Source organism: Calidris pugnax, unplaced genomic scaffold (genome assembly GCF_001431845.1).
Source record: "Calidris pugnax isolate Ruff unplaced genomic scaffold, ASM143184v1 scaffold188, whole genome shotgun sequence".
NCBI classification, from domain to species: Eukaryota; Metazoa; Chordata; class Aves; order Charadriiformes; family Scolopacidae; genus Calidris; species Calidris pugnax.
The window spans coordinates 14,678,028-14,699,387 of NW_015091257.1; the positions used below are offsets into that span (position 1 = coordinate 14,678,028).

Sequence of the window (21,360 nt, forward strand, 5' to 3'; positions counted from 1 at the left end):
TGATGGTTGAGTATATAATTTACATTGAGTTCTGGCATACACTAATGTGACCTCATCAAAGGCTGTTAATGAAATCTAGCTCTGGTCAAATTCACCAACGCTAGCCAACTGTGAAGGTCTTGCCTGAAGAAAACTACAAATATATCTCAAAAGGAAAATGTAAAAAATACTCTCAGTAGTCTCTTCTGAAGTAAGGGCAGTTTTCAAAAAGAAAAGACAGGCTTTTTAAGGGTTTTATTTTATATTCAGTTATTGTGGCCTTTAGCATTGTCAGCTGAAGCCTCAACTCACAGATCAACCTGATACAGTTAACCCAGACTAAGGAGTGTATTGCTTGAATTAATTTTCCTATACTTTCAGAGGGTTATTTTTAGATACAGGAGAGGAAAAAGTGATAGCTTGTTAGAACAACGGAAGCACATATAGATCATATTGAAAGGAAGTGCAACCTAGAAACAGAAGTTTTTTATAAGCTACTACAAAATGACAAAGGAAAAAAGAAACAAGCATAAACACTTATTTAAATGTCTTGAACTTGCACAAGCAGGAGGACATGTGAAATGAGCATTTTTATTTGACCACAAAACCTGTTCTACTTTAACAGTGCTAGACTGAATTTTCTCAGTAGATACAACATGCCTATATGCATACTGTATTTCTTCTAAAAATTCATCTGTCAGCAAGTTATGTCTTCAGTCACATGTAGCATTGTAAATTATTTCACTTACACGTATCATTAATGGGAATGTGACAGAGCCAGGCCTCAGGAATCTGATTCTAGTCATACATGGCCAGTGGTCAATTCATCAACTCAAACAGGTAAAGAGAAGGACTACAAAGCATAAGCATTTGATTCTTTTTTTTTTTTTTTTAAAGCACAGCTCTGAAGGCACTGCTCAAATTAAACTCCTACCACTGCATCATTAATTTCCCTAGGATAATATGCTTCTGTGATTTTTAGAACAAAGAACAGCAAAGCAATGAATCCTGCACACAAATAAAACCAATGGGGTTTCACACAATTCCTCAGTTTTGCCTTTAGTTAGAGAGTTTATTGATCACTTAAAAAGACAAAAGACAATATCCTACGTTATTACCACCAGGCTAACACTGGGAGCACATCAAACTGCCTGGTCTTTACAGGAGAGCTTAATGGCATCTGCTTCTCTTCAGCCAGCCCTTATACCGCTGCCAACATTAGTGTAAAAGCCTTCTTAACTTAACACCCCAATAATTTATATCACCTCTGCGTGAAGTATGATCTAAACTTATGATTCATAAAATTGAAAGCACATTAGAACACAAAGTGATAACGCCAACAAAATGAGACACTGTTGATTCTTCTGTAAATGGGACTGACATTTTCTTGTTCTAAATAATCTCACATCATAAAAACCTTACAGTAATTTATTCATGCCTTATAAAACCCCCTCAGCAGTTGTTAGGAAATATTTTAAATTGAAAAAGTAACAGTATGATTACATGTTTCATCATATATATTATTAATTTATAATGTTAATATATTTATATTATGAATATATCTATAAGAATATATTCATGTCATAAATATATCATATATATTAATGATTATATATAATTTATGTTATATATGATATATCATATATATAATAAATGTTTCATCAATAACTGTATCAAGAAGAAGCAACGGAAAGAGTTGTAGGGTCTCCAAACTTCAGAAAGAATTAAAAAAAAAAAAAGGAAGAAAGGAGGAGTTGAGGAAAACATTGATTCTGCCTCTTCAAAAGATTACAAGTTACTGAAAAACTGAGGTTACTTGCAAATGAGCAAGGCATATCCCAAGGCAAAGTTGCCTTTAAAAACTACGTTGGTAGAGAAAAATTTGTACCACTTTGGCACTCTGGATCATACATTGCAACACTTTTGATCCAGTATGCAATGCTCTCATGCTAAGTATGACGTTGCTTGGAATGACAAATACAGGATTCTCTCTCTCTCAGCCAGCATTAAATGGCGAAGAACACAACAATGACAACGGGGGAATTTCTTGCAGCCGGGAGAGAAGTACTTGGGAGGTTAATGTTTTGCAATCATTGCCAAATGTGGTGTCAGTGAGTCAAGTTTTGTGCTATGAGTAGGCAAAGACCATAGTGCTGAAGCCTCTGAATGACACTGCTCAAAGATTAACCATCTCGACCCCCAGACAGGAAAAAAGCAATGACAGCAGAGAAGAGTTGTTTTTAGTTATCTAAGCACATGAAACACAAATAATGGATTGTGTTCACAAAAGTGAAGCCATTATTTTCCACTAACCATGCCAACTTAAGGAAGGTCTGTGAATAGGATGGAAAATTTTAGAAATTTTCTTTAAATTCTATATTTAATTTTTGGCTAGGTAACAAACCTATTGACTTATGCTGCACAAATACTTGTTGTTTGTGAAAAACAAAGTTAAGACTTCTCATTATTATAAAGTGGAGTAAGACTTCCTTTCAGGGAATGAAGGCCACTTCATAAGCTCTTTGCTAGCACTTCACATTAAAACAAGGGACTCCAGAGTTCAAGGGATATGTAATTTATTTTAATCTGTTCCCATTTACAGTCCCTACTGTAGAGATAGCTACAATCATAGTAAACTACAGGCACAAGAAATCCTCACATATAGGACCTTATAATTTGTAAATTCTAATCTGCCTGTATCAGACTTGGGAGAATCAAATTTTGTGCAGAACTTGAATTCTGTTCAGTGCCTACATATGCATCTCCCTTACATGTGAATGCTTATGCTACACACCACTTATAAATACTATCATAATGTAAATTACAATAGTGTGTTTATCTTAGGTGATTTGCTTCCTGCACTGCTTATTTCCTTTACATACCTAGATGCAGGAAATTAATAATTTAAAACTCACCTCTTGTAGAACTGCATTATTAAAACACACATTTCCTGAAGCTACAGGGCTTTTTGTGTCCTGAGCCCCTCCAAAAAAGGTTTAAGTACAGCCATGCATGAGTTTAAGTATGCAGGCTATCAGGTGTTTCCTATATACAAAGTAATATTCCTTACGTGGGACTTGTATGAACAAGATCACAGGCAGCCATCAAATTATAAAAACAAGTATCATCCAAACTGGGGAAATGAGGTAAAAAAAAAAAAAAAAAAAAAGGAAACCTTTTATTAACCAAGTTCATGTGCTGCTAAATTTTTCTTCAGCATACTTACAAAGCTTTCATAGAGCCCAATCGCACCTTAAACACTGGCAGGTTGTCAGGGTCACAAATAAAGCAGACTGCAGGCAGACACTGCCATGGCTCCATGCAAAGCTGACCTCGCTGCTCTCTAACCCATCCCCTGAAGCTGGCAGGAGGGAGGTTCATTAGCTAGCACTTGGTGAACATTACCAGGCCTGGCCTGTCCCTGTATTGTATCCCAGGGGGGGACTTCTTTGATGAGGTGCCATTAGGACACAGCTCAGCTGCTCCCAGTCCTGCAAGTTAACAAAGCCTGGCACATGAGTTAATAAGACCACCCAGAAAGAGAAGACAAGCAGGGTACCATGCTGGCTTTGAAGAAGTCAGCAATGCCAAGGGGTAATACAATCTAGGCTTTTCCTTTACTTAGATTATCCCAGCTCTTCAACAACCTCCTAATACAGAATCCAATTTGCAGCCTACTCTAAAATTGCCAATCTACTACCAATTGCCCCTCAGCGTAATTAGCTGAAGAAGTCTCCATCATGCCTTCGCAGTATCTCCTCTTCTGCTGTACCACTGTAACTCAGGGCGGATATGGGGGTAGGTGCTGTGGTATAAATCAGGCCACAGAAATGGCCTAGGTTTAGAAAAAAAGCTTTGTGGGCCACAAAGATGTAATTCTTGAAGCGTCTGGTTCTACAGACAATGGGACAAGCACAACTCAGTGCATCCTGTAACTATGCCCATAGCAAAACTCCAGGCTGTGGAAGCCTCCTAACACTTCTCAGCATATCAGTAAGCCTATGCAAATCTAATTGTTCACTTAAAGGAAGGATTTAGCAGATTTTTCTTTGGTTGTTACTTCATTAGGAAACGATGCATTTCTTTGTTTGTTTCCCTAAAGAACATACCTTACAGTAATCAATCCTTTTTTTTTAAAAAAAAAAAAAAAAAAGTTTATCTCCTCTAATTTATTAAAAACAGCTCCATTTGCTTTCTACTCTCTCATTATTTCTAATTTACATAGTGATAGTTTTGCAGGCTTTAGAACAAAGACTGCCCTCTAAAAAGATGGTCTATTTCAGTTTGTCAGAAAGTAAAATTTTTCCCCATGTATTACTCTCAGGACTTTCTTTTTATGCCACATACAACAATCCCATAAAAATATTCCTTCTCTTTTACTAATCCCTTTAAACAAAGCTGGATGATTTTTGAAAGGATCCTTTAACAAATCCAGTACTAGGTTGAGGAATTTATGTATTTGCCAAAGCTTCCTTTTTTTTAAGCAAACTGATGGCACAATGACAGTATCTCCCTCTCAGTTTACATAAGAATTAGAAATTTCTTTTTACTTTAATGTGAGAAACTGAAAACCTGAAAAGCCTCTCCTGTCTTGTTCTCTGAAATAATATTTTCTTAGGAAAAAAAGGCCAATTAAACAGATGGATGTACAAACAGAGGAGTAAGCCTTTAAGTAAAGTACCAGTTCTTGCAGGCAGCTAACCTCCCTGGAAATCACTTTCTTGTGAGTGGCAAAAGAGGAAAAAAAAGGAGAATTGTGTCTGCAGAATAGTAGGAAATAATAACCATAAAGCTTAAAGTTTTGGCCAGTGACAGAATACAGAACTTTAGGATGAAAACTTCTTTAAACCAACACCAAGAGAGAATTAAGAAATGACACGTACCTTATCTACTGGGAGAAAGTCATTTTCAACTTCTATTGACCTTGGTCGTAGCTTTATGGGTTTGTCTTTGAAGATATCTCCAAAGCCTACACCCTTGACCTTTTTGGGTTGGATTGTCGTGCCTCCATTGGCTCCTTCCGATTTTGTGCTGCAAGAGTCACCACCATCACTCTCAGAGCCTGTAGCATCTTTTAGGCCTGTGAAATGAAGGGATGAAAGATGAAATCTTAGGTGTGAAGCTCACTATTTTCAAAACAGATCGTGACTGGAAAATGATCCCTCCCATCCTCTAAAGGAAAATGAAACCACAAGAAACAGGTAGAGAAGATGCTCTCTGTGCCATGCGGTCATTTTTGGGTTTTAAAATAACTTTATTTCATCACATTGGTGTAACAATTAGAACTTACACCAATTCATAAAACATGCATACTCCAGCATCCAAACTTCATGAATGAAGACAGCCATTCCTTGAATACCAAGAAAATCCTTCTTCCTCAGACAAAAATTATTTGGAAGAGACCTCAATAAACGAAAGAGTTAAATTCAGTTGTAGGGCAGCTATTGTGTAAAGCCACTTAAAGCTAACAAGCAGTAAGACCAGGCACGCTGTACCTTAAATCTCTGTGACTCATATCAAGCCCATTTTGCAATTAGTATCTAAAGCTACATTACCTAACTGGGAAATTTAAAGCTGAAAGCTGTTTAAACAAATTTGCAATCAAATAAGCTGCATAATACGTTCCCTGCTGAAAATTAAATCTCTCTGCAGCATAGACAGCCTCATAAGAAAAGCACCCATGCACACTATCCTCTAGGAATATAATAAATCAAAACTGACATTCTGATTTGCATTACTTCTCTCAGTGAATAGGAAAATTTATCTGCGCTTATCTGAAAATATCTGCTGTTTGAATAGCAGAGGCCACAGATGCAATATGGTGATGCTTCAGCCACTTTGCAGAACAGTGCAGAATCAGGCCAAACAGTCACTGGCAGCAAAAGTGACCCACTAAAGTTTCCTCTGAAATTGCAACTGTACCCTGGATCATTTCAATCTTCCCTCCTACATTACAGACTGACTTCACTATGTTTCCAGGAAAACCACAGCAATTGTTACTACTACAGCACTAATTCTGTTTAATAATAACAAACTCAAATCCTTACATTCCCTTCATAAGCATTCGTGGTGCTACAGATGTAGATCTTAGAAGTCAAAGAAATAAATATTTCAAGTAAGCTTATCTTCTTAGTTATTTTTATATCAAGGTCCACAAAGTGACTGCAATGGATTTTCACCATAAGAGGCTGTTAGTACAGAAAAAAAGATTATTCTTTAAAATCTAGACACCTAAAATCAAGTAGAGATTATATGCCAATCTCTTTCCCTCTTCCCTTTGGTAAGCAAACAATGTTACCAAAAAATTATCTGTATTTCTGCCAAAAGCAAAGAAATGGCACTAAGATGAGGCAAAGTCTACTGGATCCCTATAAAAGGGCTGCAAGTTGTAGAGCATGTGGGAAGTTTTAGAAAATCTTCGTAATGCTTCAGTTTCTACAATTCTCCGACATGTACAAGCAACAGAAACAGAATAAAGCAGTGTTCCTGAGTGGAAAGAATCTGAATATCGTTTCCAGCCTACACTAGAGCAACCCTTCAAAACCAAATAGAGGAATTACCTAAAGAAAAAATATTTTGACGATGTTAATAAAAATCTTTATGAATAACATTTTTATTATTAACACTTGAATCCTTTGGTTTTGCCTCCCTGACTCATGTGGTGTCTTTGGTTTTAACAAGCAGTCTCCATCCACGAACTTTCTGCCATGGTGATGAGCACTGAGTTGTTTTGGGGGGACTTCTTGTCTTCTGGTAATTCACTGTTTAGGAACACGACTACCCGGTAAAACATAGGCATCTTCTTCAAGAGCTACTTTAAGTTTCTCTGATGAACCACAGAAACCACTGCAAGTCCTGAGGCCTGCAGGCATAACCTCATGATGAGGGACACAAGAGGCTCACCTGTTAAATTGGTTTCAACACCAGAGTGCTGCTAGGAAATGAAATCAGGAATTACATGTCACAATTCTTACCAAAACTGTTATGCAGAAAAGTCTCATATGATGCTCTGAATTTTTCTATATCCAAAAGATGAAAGGAGTATGAATGTAGATTTAGAGAAAGTTCCCAATTAGAACCAAACAAAAGACTAAACACTAAGCATAACGCTTAGGCTGTCTTCTGGCTTCCTGAGTGGATGCTACATCTACCTATTGAATAAAAGTAACATTTCTGATTCTTTGAATGTTCAATTTAGATAGCACTGAACAAATTATTTATTCCATAAACTGGGCAGGACTGTAATTTTTAAGAATTCTAAATTATAACATTACAATTCTTTTCTTAAATATGCTGGGTCTTGATCTCTTTACTTGAACTTTTTATTTTCCCAGGAAGGGCCAGGGGAAAACTTCAAATCTGGTTTCACTGGTTTATCATGGTAGTTATAATGGTAGTATTCCTGCCATCAGTAAAGTAACTTCTATATGCTCCTTCTCTTCCAGAACTTGTGAAAGCAATAATCAGAGAATTCAAGCATTCACAGTGACCCTGCCCTGTGCTGCGGCTCGTGGGAGGGAAGTGGTTATCTGTAACAGAGCCATTCCACAATGCAGAGGCACTCAGAGACTCAAGGGTAAATTAATTAAGCCAGAAAGGTATAATCCTCTTCAGGCAACATGGCAAAGTCACTGCCTCTTTTTATTCCTTCACCTTGTTGTCATTTGGGCAGTAACAGAAGAAGCTCTAAGTTCTGCTAGCTGGACCTTCCCCAGCTTTGCAAAATATCAGTCACTAGGGCCCTGGCTGAGACAGAGGCTAGAACCAACCTTATTTACTAATTCTAAATGCAAAGAGAATGGTCACCAACTGACTATGCTGAGTCACAAATAATATTTCTGAGTATAAAACATCTACTTAAACAAATCACAGAGATCATTGTCTCTTTGCTGAACAAAAGATCTTCTTAATATGGAATGAGAAAATCATTCTCTGGCAAAGGTTTCTTCTTTCATCCTTGCCAAAATCTCCTCAAACTACCCTGTGATGGAGGGAAGGAGCAATGCTGAGAACTCCCTCCACAAGTAACTGAATTTTAACTGATAGAATCCATGACTGCTCTTAGCCGCTCCCTGAAATGAACAGAAAAGCTATCTTTAAAATAAATAATTAAAATGGGTTTTCTGCATCACTAATTGTGAGAGAAGAGTACTCGGATGTTGGCCAGTGGATGGAAGTAAAATATGGAAGTAATTATGGGAATTACTCAACAGGTCTCACATGGACTTCCAGACCTTTGAAACCTGCATGAAAGAGAGATCAGAAGCCTCATGGGGCTCCAGTAAGAACTAGGGTCTTGTTTCCAGGTCATCACTTGGTTTTTATTATGGCATCTTCATCTTTTATGGCCATTCTTCTATGATAAGACATCGCACATTGTAACAGGAACCTCACCTCAGGCTTACAACAGATTTCCCTAGCATCACCCATCTCTGCTTCATGATAATCCAAGAGTCATTTCATTTTCTATGCTGCCACAGACCTTTGTCTCAGTTTACAGTTCTCATAATGAAAGCAACATAGGAAATAACAGCAGGTTTTTTTAATTTATTTTTTTTAAATGAGGACAGAGTGGACTGAAGTGATGCCTGTCCAAACTAAACTGCATTTGAGTGGCCGGATACAGAGGCTAGCCTTACAAAGCTCCTCCAAAGTTGAAAGAATTCTTCCTGATCAACTGGGAAAATAACATCATTTATTATTTTTTGACTGACACGAACTGAGGAGCCCTCTGGACATAAATAAATAAACAAATAAATAAATACAGATGCTCTTACTTCATGGCTGAGGGCAAGAGGCAAAGGTAACAGGACAAGGACTATATGCAGTGGAAACAGAACAAATTAGATAAAATGAAGGTCTGCAGTAACATTAAGAAACTATAATGCAGTACTTAAGCATAAAACAGTCCTGCAGAAAATAATCTAACATGCTCTTACTCTTAAAAACATGCTAAGGAGACTCTCTCCTACCTTCCTTCCAAGGTACATGAGACATAAACCTCTGATTTGTACAGATAAAAACTTGCAAGCAAGTTTACAACACTATGCCCACCCTTGCCTGATGAATTCTCTCCTCTCATTTATTTTTTCATTGGATTATTTGCTTATATTTATTCATATATATCAGCATATGTATGTCAGCAATTGTCTCAGAGCAATCCTGCAAAATGCAGCTGCGCTACCCTCCCTAGACCTGCCTACACAATGAAGGAATAAGCTCATGGCTGAGGTGATCCCTCCTCTTAAAAATGGAAAAATGTCCCTCTTCCAACCACCTTCCTTTTTTCCTGTCCTCCCCACCTTCCCCCCACCCCCCGATTTTCATGGCTTTTTCACCAGCACTGCAAACAGCTCAGTAGGAGAACAGAGCTGGGAGGGTGTGCGGTTTCCCCACAAGACACATATAGCCCACAGCCACAGGCAGACAAGCAGAAACCCGAGTGACCTAGACTGTCAGATTATGAATTTTAAACCTGAAATTTTCTGCAAGAAGAGCTGCAGTTAGCAGGGAGGTCAGGCTGCTAAATGGGCATTAAAAACTGGAGAGCATTTCAGTTGGCAGAGTCACCTGCTGGTGCTGACCCATACCCAGGCAGTCTGAAACAGCTGTGGCAGAGCTATGAACTTAAGCACTAAGGTAAGGCCAGCAGCTCAGCGAACTGCTGACCTCAAAAGCACTGAGCACATCTTTTGCTTTCTTTTAAGTCTCATTAGCAAATACATCAAATATAGCCAGGACAGCATAGCTACAGCAGTCAGGCCTGTCACGCTTTTTATTATTTTCTTTTCATTTTAAATTTTTAACAGTAACTTTTAGAGAGTCTTGTCAGCATTTGGAGAGCTGAAAGGCTAAGTACATAACATCAATAAGGTGTTCAATAATGCTGCCTACTATCACACCAGTCCTCACAGTAGGGAAATTTTTCAGATCTTTAACATTTCTCAGGAAGGAGGTAAGTCTTTTGGGTGTGTCTCTTTCCATTTCTGGCTCTATAAGCAAAGACACTATTCTATTACTTGGCTTTGTTGTTGCTGAATCATTTGCACCACAAGGTAGAGCTCAAATCCGAGTGTTAGGTGCACTTTTATAGGAAGCTCCTCAAAGTCTAAACAAGAGCAAAATCAGCAGCAAGATGTTAAAATTCTCAGGAGCCAACCGTTCTTAATTTTTGGCTGGGACAAGATATGGGACTACCAACATAAGGCTATTTAAAAACACTCAGAGCTCTAAGATTCTCTGTTGCCTCCATGCTCCTTACAAATGCAAGATAATTTTGTATTCATGAAGATTAAATTCTCACAACACTGTCTGGAGGAATTTCACACTTCACACACACTTTTTCCTATATGGGTATATAAGAGAGATTAGTTTTCTCAAGACATTTCAAACACACCACACTCCTGTTATGCCAGTTACAGGTCTTTTGAGACCAACATTCTGAAATGTACCAGAACAGATTAGCTCAAATGGGGATTAAAAAGAGACCACAACATCAGACCTAATTTATCAATGGCCCCAGAGCTGCTCTGGCATCAAACCAAGATTCTAAATCAGAAAAATATTTAGGGATGATAAAGGGCTGTGTAAACTAAAGCTGTTAAAACAAAAATAAACAGTTGCGATAAAATTAACTCCATTCAAAGCAGGAAACAAATTGTTTCTAAATAGCTTAAAATGGCAGGAAAAAGGGGGAATACATCGTGAGCTTTACAGAGCTTTCTATTTTGAGCTGTTATTTAACAATTTAATTTTTGTTCTTTATTCTGGATTGTTGTCTCTGCAGACAATTTATGGCACTGGGCAAAAAATGGACCACTTCGATTATGTATGAGCCAACGATGCTCTGGCACTCTAAATGCTTCTCAGGCTGGCTCTGTTAAGCAATGTAAAGGTCAGCTGTTCAGAGGCACACACCTGAACCAATGCAAAGGATCTCCTGATTTGGTCTGGCAGCCAGAGAAAAACGCTGTCAACTGTGTTTAATAGAACAAAGAACTGTGTAAATGGAGCTTATTGAGATTTTTGCCTTTTACAGAAGGGAAGGAAGGCAAGAGGAAATATGTCCTTTCCTTCTATTTAGAAAATGACAGTGTGGAACGCCCGAGTGACTGATCTGAATGACAAAGAAGGTGAAGTTATACATGGCAATTGCAGTAGATGAGACAGGAACTGTCCTTCCTTTACCTCAAATACTGGCAAAGACACAAAAAATACCCACAGCCTATGAAATATTTATCTCAAGCTGTATTTTGCTGAAGCCATCCCCAATAACATTTTATAACATCATTAAAAAAAAATCAAAACCAGAACAGGAGGTTTGACTTTAAATATTACTGTAGAACAAAGCCATGTTGGTCATTTATAGTTTAAAGGTTAATAAATTCATGCGTTCAAACAACAAATTTATGCTTTTTTACCAAGAGTGGTTATACATGTACAAGTGGCTGAGGCAGACTATCTCAATATCAGTCATTATTTGTTATTCTCAGTTATATTCCTTGAAGAAATGTAACCATGTAATCTAAACATTTTGTCATTTCCTTTCAGCATGTTTGTTGTCCTTAGCACAACAGTTCTTGCCACGTAAGAAAACAGCCCCAAGATTTTTATGCTTGCACAAGAAATCATGCAGGGAAAAGGGGAGCGGTGTCCAGCACCACGAAGCAGCATGCATTTAAGGGCAACATAGCACAAGCATCTTCTGCAGCATGAACACAGAGTCATCAATAAGGAAGTTGGTGGCTTCACCTCATCCCCAGCCTTTTCCCCGAGTACTGTAAGAGCGAATAGAAATCATCATTTATTCAGGAGCTCTAGGATTCTACCATCGTCACCTTCATTTCGGAACTATTTTTTCACCATCCTTGTTCTCACCAAGTGCAGGAACACGTTATTACACATGAAAGGACAGGTAAGCAACCACACCCAAAAGGATTCTTTAACTTCCACTCACCTAAAAAAAGGTCTTTTGTGAGACACATGGAAAACCACTTGGGAGGGGGAGTCCGAATCAACAGAAAGATTTAACTTGTTTAGCCCCAGTCAACGTAATTCTTCCACCCACCATCCCAGTCCCTTGCCATCTGTACATTCCTCCTCCAGAAAAAAGGATGCTTATTTTTAATCATAAAAATTTCCCTCACCCAATTTTAGCATTGTCCTTTCTCAGATTTTATTTTGAATTGTAGCAGATGTGTATTTACTATATGTTCTTCTCTGTAAGCAAGTTATAAGAAGTTGAGGTGAAATAAAAAATTGCAACTGCCCTCTTCAGAACCGAAAAAATCCACATTTGGGTTTCTCATTTAACTTTGCTCACATTCAGACATTCTTATATGGGGTTAATAACATCATAAATACATCAGGCATATTGATTTCTTTGAAAACTCTGCCCAGGCATAGTTCCTCAATGATTAGAGGGGAAAAAAAAAGTAAAGAAAAGCAGTGGAGCAATAGAAAACACAATTAAGGTTACTCACGAATATCTCTGTTTCAACGATCCTGTCTCATCTTCTTCCATTATATCTAATATCTATTACTGACAGCATTGTGGATCCACATATAAGGGAAGAGAGGCAAATATTTGTCAAATCAAGCATTGTATGTGCCCTGTTCCTCAGTTACAGAATCTTCGAAGAAAAAGAAAGTGAAGGAAGAAAGAGAAATCAAACCAGTAAAAATATAAAAAATTAAAAATCCAAGTAGCGTTTTTTGTGGAGGTGCAGGAAAGTTGCAGGATGAGAGAAAAGAGGGCTGTGATCAACAAAACAAGTAAGTAATTTTTTGTTGCTGTTTGTCCCTCTTCACTCAGCACACGCAGTAGCAAAAATTTTCTGACAGCAGGTTAATGAACAGAATGCCAAAGGAGTTGGAATTATTGCTGAGTGGAGCCTGGCATACCTAATGACCAAAAAAGCCATGTCAGCATATGAAGGCAAGGCCGAGTGCTTATGCAGGAGACAATCTTGCATATTTCAGTGAAAGGTGTCTCTAGAAGCAGCTACACACTAATTCAACAACACTTAGCTGGCCTTGGTTAAGTAAGAAAATTTCTCTTCAACAAAGCAGTTGCGAAATGGCTTTCAAAATAAAAGTATTTTAGCACTAAGCATATGTTTGTAAAGTAAAAGCTCTAAGCTTGCTTCAAAAGTTGAGCAATGCTTCATGCAGTGTGATACAGGTGAATCCAAGCACCCTGTGGGCATAACTAACCTAAAGCTATGAATTGACTCAAGCTGAACTCATGGAGAAATCGGAAAGCTGGAATTGGAGCAGCTGTGTGTTTAAAACAACTTTAAACAGACATCCCTAAACAAAAACAATTTTGTGGAATGCCTCCAAATGATTTTCACTGGAGACATAAGCACATGGATATTTGTCTAAAAATAAGGCCCACAGATGAGACGTGAAATGGAAGGAGCTGGCCACACCTGCAGTAGGCCTGCTCCAGAAGAATATGAGGATTCAGGAAGTGAGCTGCCAATAGAAGTAGCAGGAAGAATAACGAACCCTCCTTTTTGCATGTTAGTTTAGGAGATAGTAACTCCGATAATATCAACAATGCCAACCCTCATTTTGTTTAAAACTTTCCCAAATACCTTGATTTTGAGTACTGCCCATTTCCGTCCCAGTTCCAACCCAGTAAGCAACAAACAGGCCACAAATGTAGCTGGATATCTGGCCTTCTAAGATGCCGTTTTACAGAGAAAGCAAAATACCTCTGCAGCATGAAAAAAACACGCAAGTCTCAACCAAATGCCAAGAGAGGTAGCATTAAACAAGACATCTTTGGTCAGCTTTAAAACCAATGTTTAGATGGGTGTTTGCCCAGAGCAATGTGAGATAATCCACTGTGGGTTAAGCTGTCTTCTTGCAGCTGGCTGTCAAGCATACCTATAGGTACCTATCCAGTCCTGCACCCTGTGAAATCAGTCTGATGAAATGGATTTTCTGTGGTATGGCATGACTGTGGGCCAGTACTATTAACAGGGAGAAATAAATGCAGGACTCTGGCCCAACTAGAAAGGTGACTGAATTATTCTGGACTTCACTTAGGCTCACCCTAAATGACTTGAGAAAAGAGGAAGGGCCATTTGACACTTAATGAAAAATGGGCTGGGCATGGAGAGCAGGATTCAGGAAAACTCTGAAATGTAATGTTAGGGCAAAACTGTCCAGAAAGATTAATGTTGTGAAATTAAAGACTCCAAAGGCAGACCTTCCATCTGATTTGAAGCTAGAAGTTAGAAATCAAGCATACTGGATATTTACTTTGTAAATCCTTACTATGCTCATCGTATTGGTGGGTTCGAGGACATGATGGTCTAAGAACTTTCCAAGAAGCATGCAATTTGAGTGATGCATAAGCACTCGTGAAGACCATAAGGCGAGAAGCTGCAGAAAAATACGAAGACCACCAACCACATGGTCTGCTCCAGTCAAAGCAAGAGCTTGGTTGGGAGCTTGAGAAGAGCTGTAGGAAAGAGACAAATTCTGGTAGACAGGAAGATAATTCTCCATGAGGAAATACTCTGCTGAGTGTATGAGCCGCATACATCCACAAAAGTTTTTGTTTAAAAAAGAAGGTGTAAATGCAAGTGATCAGAAGACTATAACTTCAACTGCTTCATCCTTTTCTGTGAATGTGCATAAGACAGAAGTCCTCAGAGGTAGGAGAGCAAACACCCTCACCCAGAAAGGAGGAAGAAGGGCAGCACAGCTTGGATCTTCTAAAGAGAAAGCTGTCTGGGACAAAAGTAGATGCCAAAGTTAGCACGACATACTGTTCACCGGAGGACAGGACTGAACACTTTGCACTTAGTCACACTGAATGTGACTCAGTAGCATCTCTTTCTGCTAGATTTCTCGACAAGGAAGCAGGTGGAAGGACAGATTCCTGTCTTCCTTGCTTCCTCTGTCTTGCATCTGATGTCACCATCCTCTATTCTTCTGTATTAACAGGGTAGTAAAAGCATATGAAAAGCAGGACGTTCCCTGTTTCCGAAACGCAGAAGGCAAAATCCTGAACATGAAATGAAAGTAGCTTTACATCTTTTAGCTTCCTTGGCAGAAAAAAATGTATCAACCAAAATGCTGTGAGTAATAGCTGTCAAAGTCTGAATGCCAAATGAAGAGCATGCATTTAATTTTAGGAAAAAAAAAAAACAAAACACAAAAAACCACAACACCCAAGAAACCAAAAACTCGAACCAGCAAAACCCCAGAATGTTCTTTAAGAAAAGCAAAGCATATTTTATGAATTCTGCAATCACAATGGGAACTTCATTCTTCAAGCAGGACTTTTAATTCAAAGATTTGTGGTTATTATCAATAATCTTCATGTTTCAGGTGGTAAAGATTATGGGACTAAATGGTCTTAATTTCAAACCATAGCCAAGACCCAAGCATCTAATTCACAATTTATTGTGGGCTTACACACGTACATTATATGGACATATAACATACACATGCACAGAAGGAACAGGTGCATTCTCATTGCATTAAGGCTAGGCGGTTCATCAGCAGCAAACTGACTTTAGCTTACAGACAGATATATGCATGTAGAGTAGCCATAAGTGAGTAGCAGTGGCACATTTTACAAGTGTAGATAAATCAAACAAGTACTGAGGACTAAAGCTATTGCTTGTTGATTTTGAAACACACTCACTGTTATAGCGTCTGTAGCTGTCAATCTTTGCCGGTGCCACTCTGTACAGAATTGTCCCTTCAAAGGCAGATTTTCCTGACAGCAGGCAAGAGAAGGAAAGAGGAGAAAACAAGAGAAGGGGCAGGGTGGGGGTGAAGAGATCGAATGATGGTAAAAAGAAGGGAAAGGAAGAGGATTTAATCTGTATTTTCAGTCACTAACATTTTTAAAGCCTCATTAGCAAAACAACGAGAATTTTAACAAAAGTATCTGATTGTACATGAAGTTAAAATATTCTTACTGCATGTATTTCAGATAAAAGAATCTCATGATTTTGCTAAAGCTGTTCTTTACAATGTCCAACAGAATGCATTTTTTCGTAGATTTTGTCTGTTGTCCATTAAGTTGTGGGACTTGCAACTGAAATTATTTGTCTGTCTTACTCAACCTCCTCATGGAGCACACGGGAAGCCTGAAAAAAATTATTACTGCAATGATGTACTCACAGTGGCTCAACACTCCTGATGCAGATGTAGTGCACTCGAACAAGCACAGCTGACATCCAAACAGGGCACTGAAATACTCACATTTCTTTAATACACCAGGATCCTGTGAGCATCAGAAATACCGCATCTTTCCAAGATGACTTATTAAATATGTTTTGGACATGGAAACTGGTGTTAAACAATGCTTAGTTGAAGGGATAAGACCTGAATAAATCAGTTTTTCAGCCAACAGCTTAATTAGGTGTTTTGAGTTGGCACACATTTACAAAATCCAAAATACTAAAATTAAAAAAGAAAGCAACAAAACAACAAAAAAAACCCTGACAAATCCCACTTCCCATCTTAGAGCTTTAATATAACATTTTTATTATCAAAACCATTAATTTCTTGGTTTTGTTTTTTTTTTGATAGCAAGATAACTCATGCTCTGACATTTGTGATATGAAATTCAAGTGAAGGTAAAAGCATGAGCAGCTGAGGTGTTTTCTGTTGGCATTTTTTGAAAGCTGAGGTACCCAGGAAAGCCCAAGAATATACCAATGTTGCCAATCTCACCTAGGTATACCATCACAAAAATTCATGTCCTCAGTAAACTATTAAAGCAAAATAGCCAGTGCACAGGAATTTTCCCAACACAGCATCACATCCATTGTGATTTCTTCCCCCCCCATATCATTCTGTTGGACTTTCAGAAAATAAAAGGCTATACTCATTTATGTATTGTAAAAAGCTGTTTCATTGTTTTGTTCTTTCAGTTTAAGTAACAACAAAAGGTTTTCCTTGCCTTATTTTTACCTAACGAGGAAATAAAAAGGCCACAAATCCATCTTTCCATCTTGTTTTTACAAAATACCATTAAAAGAACGTTATTAAAACAGTCAAACAACAATTAAGAAATCACTAAGAGAAAGGTATGTTAAGCTTCATGATATTGTGGAGAGCCAGAGAGACAGTAATGGACATTAACATTTTAAGAACTCAAAATACAGGAGGTTGTCTGCCTGAACTACCAGCTGATGAGTCTATCATCAGTTTTAGCTCCAGCAGTCATGACTTCTCAGTGGCCATTACAAACTGGTTCTAAAAATACTTGATACATACTGTGACACCAATTCCTGAACAGACACATACAAGAGAAAGCAAGGTATAAAAGGCCACCTTTAAATGTCGTCATGACATTGCCATGAACATACTAAAATGCTTTTGAAATAATCTCCTTAATACTAAGTTGTGATTCACTCATACGATTTATTTGACTACTTGACAAATTTTTGCTTCCTGACAGGGTGTAATAGCAAGATCTGGTATTGAAAATATTCTTAAAATTAATACTAGATATCTGAGAAATCTAGAAAATAATCTTATAATTCATATATCTGTTTAATATAGTAATTAAATTATAATGCATACTTCCTGTTCATGCTGTAACAGTTGGTCAGAGAATTTATTTTAAGAGGATGCTTTAAAGAACAAGGAACCCTTTACTCTACTGTCCATACTTAGATTCTGAAATGTGCCTTTGAAGGCAAAAAATTTGGCAGTCACTTTACAGATGGGACAAATACTTTAAAAACAAACAAACAAACCCCCAAACTCAGAATCTTTTGATCTTCTAACAGTCTCACTTTCCAATCTGCTGAGCACCCACCATCTGAGGGGAAGCACAGGTCAGTATTCAGAAATATTTAGGCACTTCCAAAACTAACCCCAGGCATTTTCAAAAAAGGGGCTTTTTGTTCGGAAGAAACTTCTGAGGTTACTTTATGGCAGAGTGTGAAAAGAAACCAAGGTAATTCCTTCTGGCCATTTACCGTGATCTGCCATAACTTTTATATGGACACAAGAAAATAAATAAAAAGAGACAAAACCTTTCTCCCCATTGAGCCTGTGCAGGTCATAAAAGAAGGGCAGAGAAATAAGCATTAACCTTATTCCTAACAAGCCAAGTTATATAATTTTTCTCTTCTGTATTTCTTCCACTTTGAGTTCACCAAAAATTGCATTTGCTCTTCCAAAAAGGCTCTCTAGAGACGGTCAGTAAAATGTGATTAAAAGATCAAGTTTAACTAAGTTTAACCAAAGCATTAAATTTAACTATTAACTAAAAAATACTCTTGTGCTTGCCCCTTCTCCAAAGATCCCATGCTGCCTCCCCACGTCCCACAGTAACCCTGCCAAGTATTACCTTATCCATTGTATAATGGATTGAAGAATTCAAGGTTCCTGCTCAAGATTAGAGAGCCGTACCCCAACCCTTTCTAGGCCCCTCTAGAAGCTGTGTAGAACCTCAGAGACGCCTAAGGTTCTGGTTTAATGCACAGGTGCAGCCCCTTGCACCTGACTGCTAACTTATCTAGAATTCATATTCAAGGTTTCTGCCTTAAAAAGTCCTATGATACAGACATATTCAAACAATATTTCCGGTGAAACAAAAAGGAGTTATTGCAGAGTTGAAGTGCTGTCTTGTCTTGTCATCCACAGAGGAAGGAGTTGATCTAGAGGCATGAATGTACACCCTTCTGAGATTTTGCCCAGAGCATTTCAGCAGTAATGCTAGCCTCATGCCCAAATCATCCAGGGTTTACTTGTTCAACTTTTATTTTGCTGGTTTAAGACTAAGCACAGATAGTTGGAATGAGATTATCATTCCTAGTCAGTTGTATAAACTTGCTGAAATTTTGCAATCTCATTATGGAGATTTTCAAATCCAGAAGAGAATACCTGACTAGAGCTTCATAAAGCACCGAGTGTCAGAGAGCATCACTTGTAGCAATTACATAAACCACATAAAAAGAACTAAGTTGATGCATATTTCCTATAACTGTGCTAGGAAATGCAGTTCTTAAATTGATAATTTTACTTTAAGAAAAATAAATTTAAAAGTATTAAAACCCCCATAAGAATCTCAACATTTCTTGAGTCCCTGTCTCCCTCTCTGAAGAAGTTGAAAGTGTTATTCTGTTTTATAGGTATTTTGCTATTTAGAAAATAGCTCCTAATAGCACATCATCTCGGCTAGCCACAAAGCACCGCCAAAGACTTAAATTACATACAAGAAAGAAGAAAAGCCATCTCAGCTATAGTTATCTTCAATTTAGTTAAAGAGACCAAAATAGTATGTGTGTAACCGGTATCTTCTCAATACAAGTACCACAGGTTTTAGGTTCCACTGACAGTAGGAACCTCGACACAAAACTGAGCTTGAACTAAGCATGTGCCATTATGGACATCAAAGAAACATGTGAATGCTTTGTGGCTGCTTTTACACACTCCAATGTGTATTTTTGATAAAAGACATTTTTAGGATATTACCTGGGGAAGGAATATTCATTCATTCATAGGGATAAAATTGGGGAGTTCCATCCTGAACAGTGTCACTTACCTTGTCTATTTATAGAATAACAAACATTACAGAACCCAGAGCCAAAACTACATCTACACAGTTAGTTCTTTCAAGACTCACTGTGTTTTTAATGAACAAAATTCATGATAACATATACAGGTTATAGAAAGCAGTTTGCAACTTCACTTAATGCCCTTCTTCCCTTTGTATCACAGTAAAATTTTTAACTTCCTTAAAATATTTTAATTCCAGTCTGAAGGAATGTTACCTGGAAATATCTTTAGCAGCACTGACCGCTGAGTAGGTCACCAGTGCCACTACATAGATATAGGTACTCCATTACAAAAACAATATGAAAAATTTTCATCATTGCAAAGGTCAGTTCTGTTAGGAATCTTATTTCGGTGGGATGGAATAAAGATGATAAATTTGCTTTAAATGGAAAAATGAGAGGGGGAAAAAAAAGGAAATATTGTAACTTTCTATCTCATATTGCCAGAGTGAACTATAAAGGCTTTGGTAAATTTCAGCTGAAATAAGCTTACAAAGATCTTGGTAGTCCTTTCACTTTTGCTTGTTCAGAGATCCCAGAGGAACACTACATAGCAATGAATATCTGCAATGCTGAAAATAGAAATACCTTGGCAGGTGTTGTGGAATTAGCCTGAATATGTAAATACAATTTACTTCTATCCTTTTCAGTAAAGATTCAGAATTGACCACTGAATTAGGAAATAAGAAGAATATCTGAAGAACAGAAAAAACATAAAGACCAACAAGTGTCCATTTCATATAACAACATACTTTGGTTCAGGTTATTCTCCAAGGGAAGTTATAAATAGGACAACCCACTACCATGCTTATACTATTGCAAACTTAGTTACCAAACATGCTTTTCACCTGCAGCAGTACTGGCCCACTGTAAGTGAGAGAACAAAGTCCATGTCCCAGTTCTGGCCTTTTTCCCTTTGGCTGCTGGGGCAGTGGGTGACGGAGGTGATAGTAACATGCTCAGCACCTGGAGGGAAAAAGTGCCGCACGTCCCACACCAATAATTATGAATACTTAAATCTACTGGAGTCACTAGAGAAGGCATGGCACTTTAATCCCTCGTTTAAATAAGCACAGCCACTTTGTAGATGTTTGGATACTTTGCTCAGTTTCCCCATCTAAAGACACAAAAAAAGTTGTAATTCATTTTGAAATACAAATCCATTAATCATCATTGCCTTCTCTGTTCTTGGCCTGTTGCAGCTCGGCAAGTCTTAACACAGCTCAGGGAGCAATGCCAATATTAAAACTCTGGTACCATTGTGTACACACTTATCGTCATCATATGACCCTTCCACAGTACAAATTAAGAACATGGCATTCAAAAACACTTCCAAGCAAAAGATACGAACGTGCTACCCTACCAACGTGTTAGTGGGTAAAGACACAGACATACATACAGAACATTAATAATATTTTTTTCCTTACTTGGCTTTACTTGCTCTTCCTGTGCTATTCCAACATCATCAGAATCAGACAATTCTTTTATGAAATTGGAAGGAAACATGCCAGTCTTTCCATTGAGTATACCTTCCCACCAGCCCTCTTCTACCTGCATCAAGATAAAAACAACAAAAAAAGGGGTGTTAACATAAGCAACACTTTACAGAGTTACAGTATATACATGATTTTCAGTAACAATGACAGTAATGATTTTTAGCAGTTTGTATTAATTTCAGTTATAAGGAGTACATGGCACAGGCTGAAGACAGCACATATTTTATTATTTTTTTAATAAAGTAAAACCAAGAAAGACGCATGCACCCTTCTCTAAATGTCAGCAGTACTGACAGCATCCAGAGGCATGGACGAGCATTAAATAAAAGGATAAA

At 37.8% G+C, this 21,360-nt stretch overlaps 1 protein-coding gene across 3 annotated transcripts in view; it reads right to left on the reverse strand.

The window, feature by feature from the left end:
• The window catches only part of SH3KBP1 (SH3-domain kinase binding protein 1), a 233,840-nt gene that overhangs the window by 84,429 nt on the left and 128,051 nt on the right, over positions 1–21,360 (reverse strand). For 2 of the 3 annotated variants that reach the window (XM_014960425.1, XM_014960423.1), the window contains exons 5-7: positions 20,957–21,080; positions 15,650–15,724; positions 4,863–5,059 (exon numbers count right to left, since the gene is read on the reverse strand). In XM_014960425.1, the coding sequence (XP_014815911.1) occupies positions 4,863–5,059; positions 15,650–15,724; positions 20,957–21,080 (396 nt within the window). The remainder of the gene's footprint in view (positions 1–4,862; positions 5,060–15,649; positions 15,725–20,956; positions 21,081–21,360) is intronic. The other variant, XM_014960424.1, reaches the window with a different exon arrangement.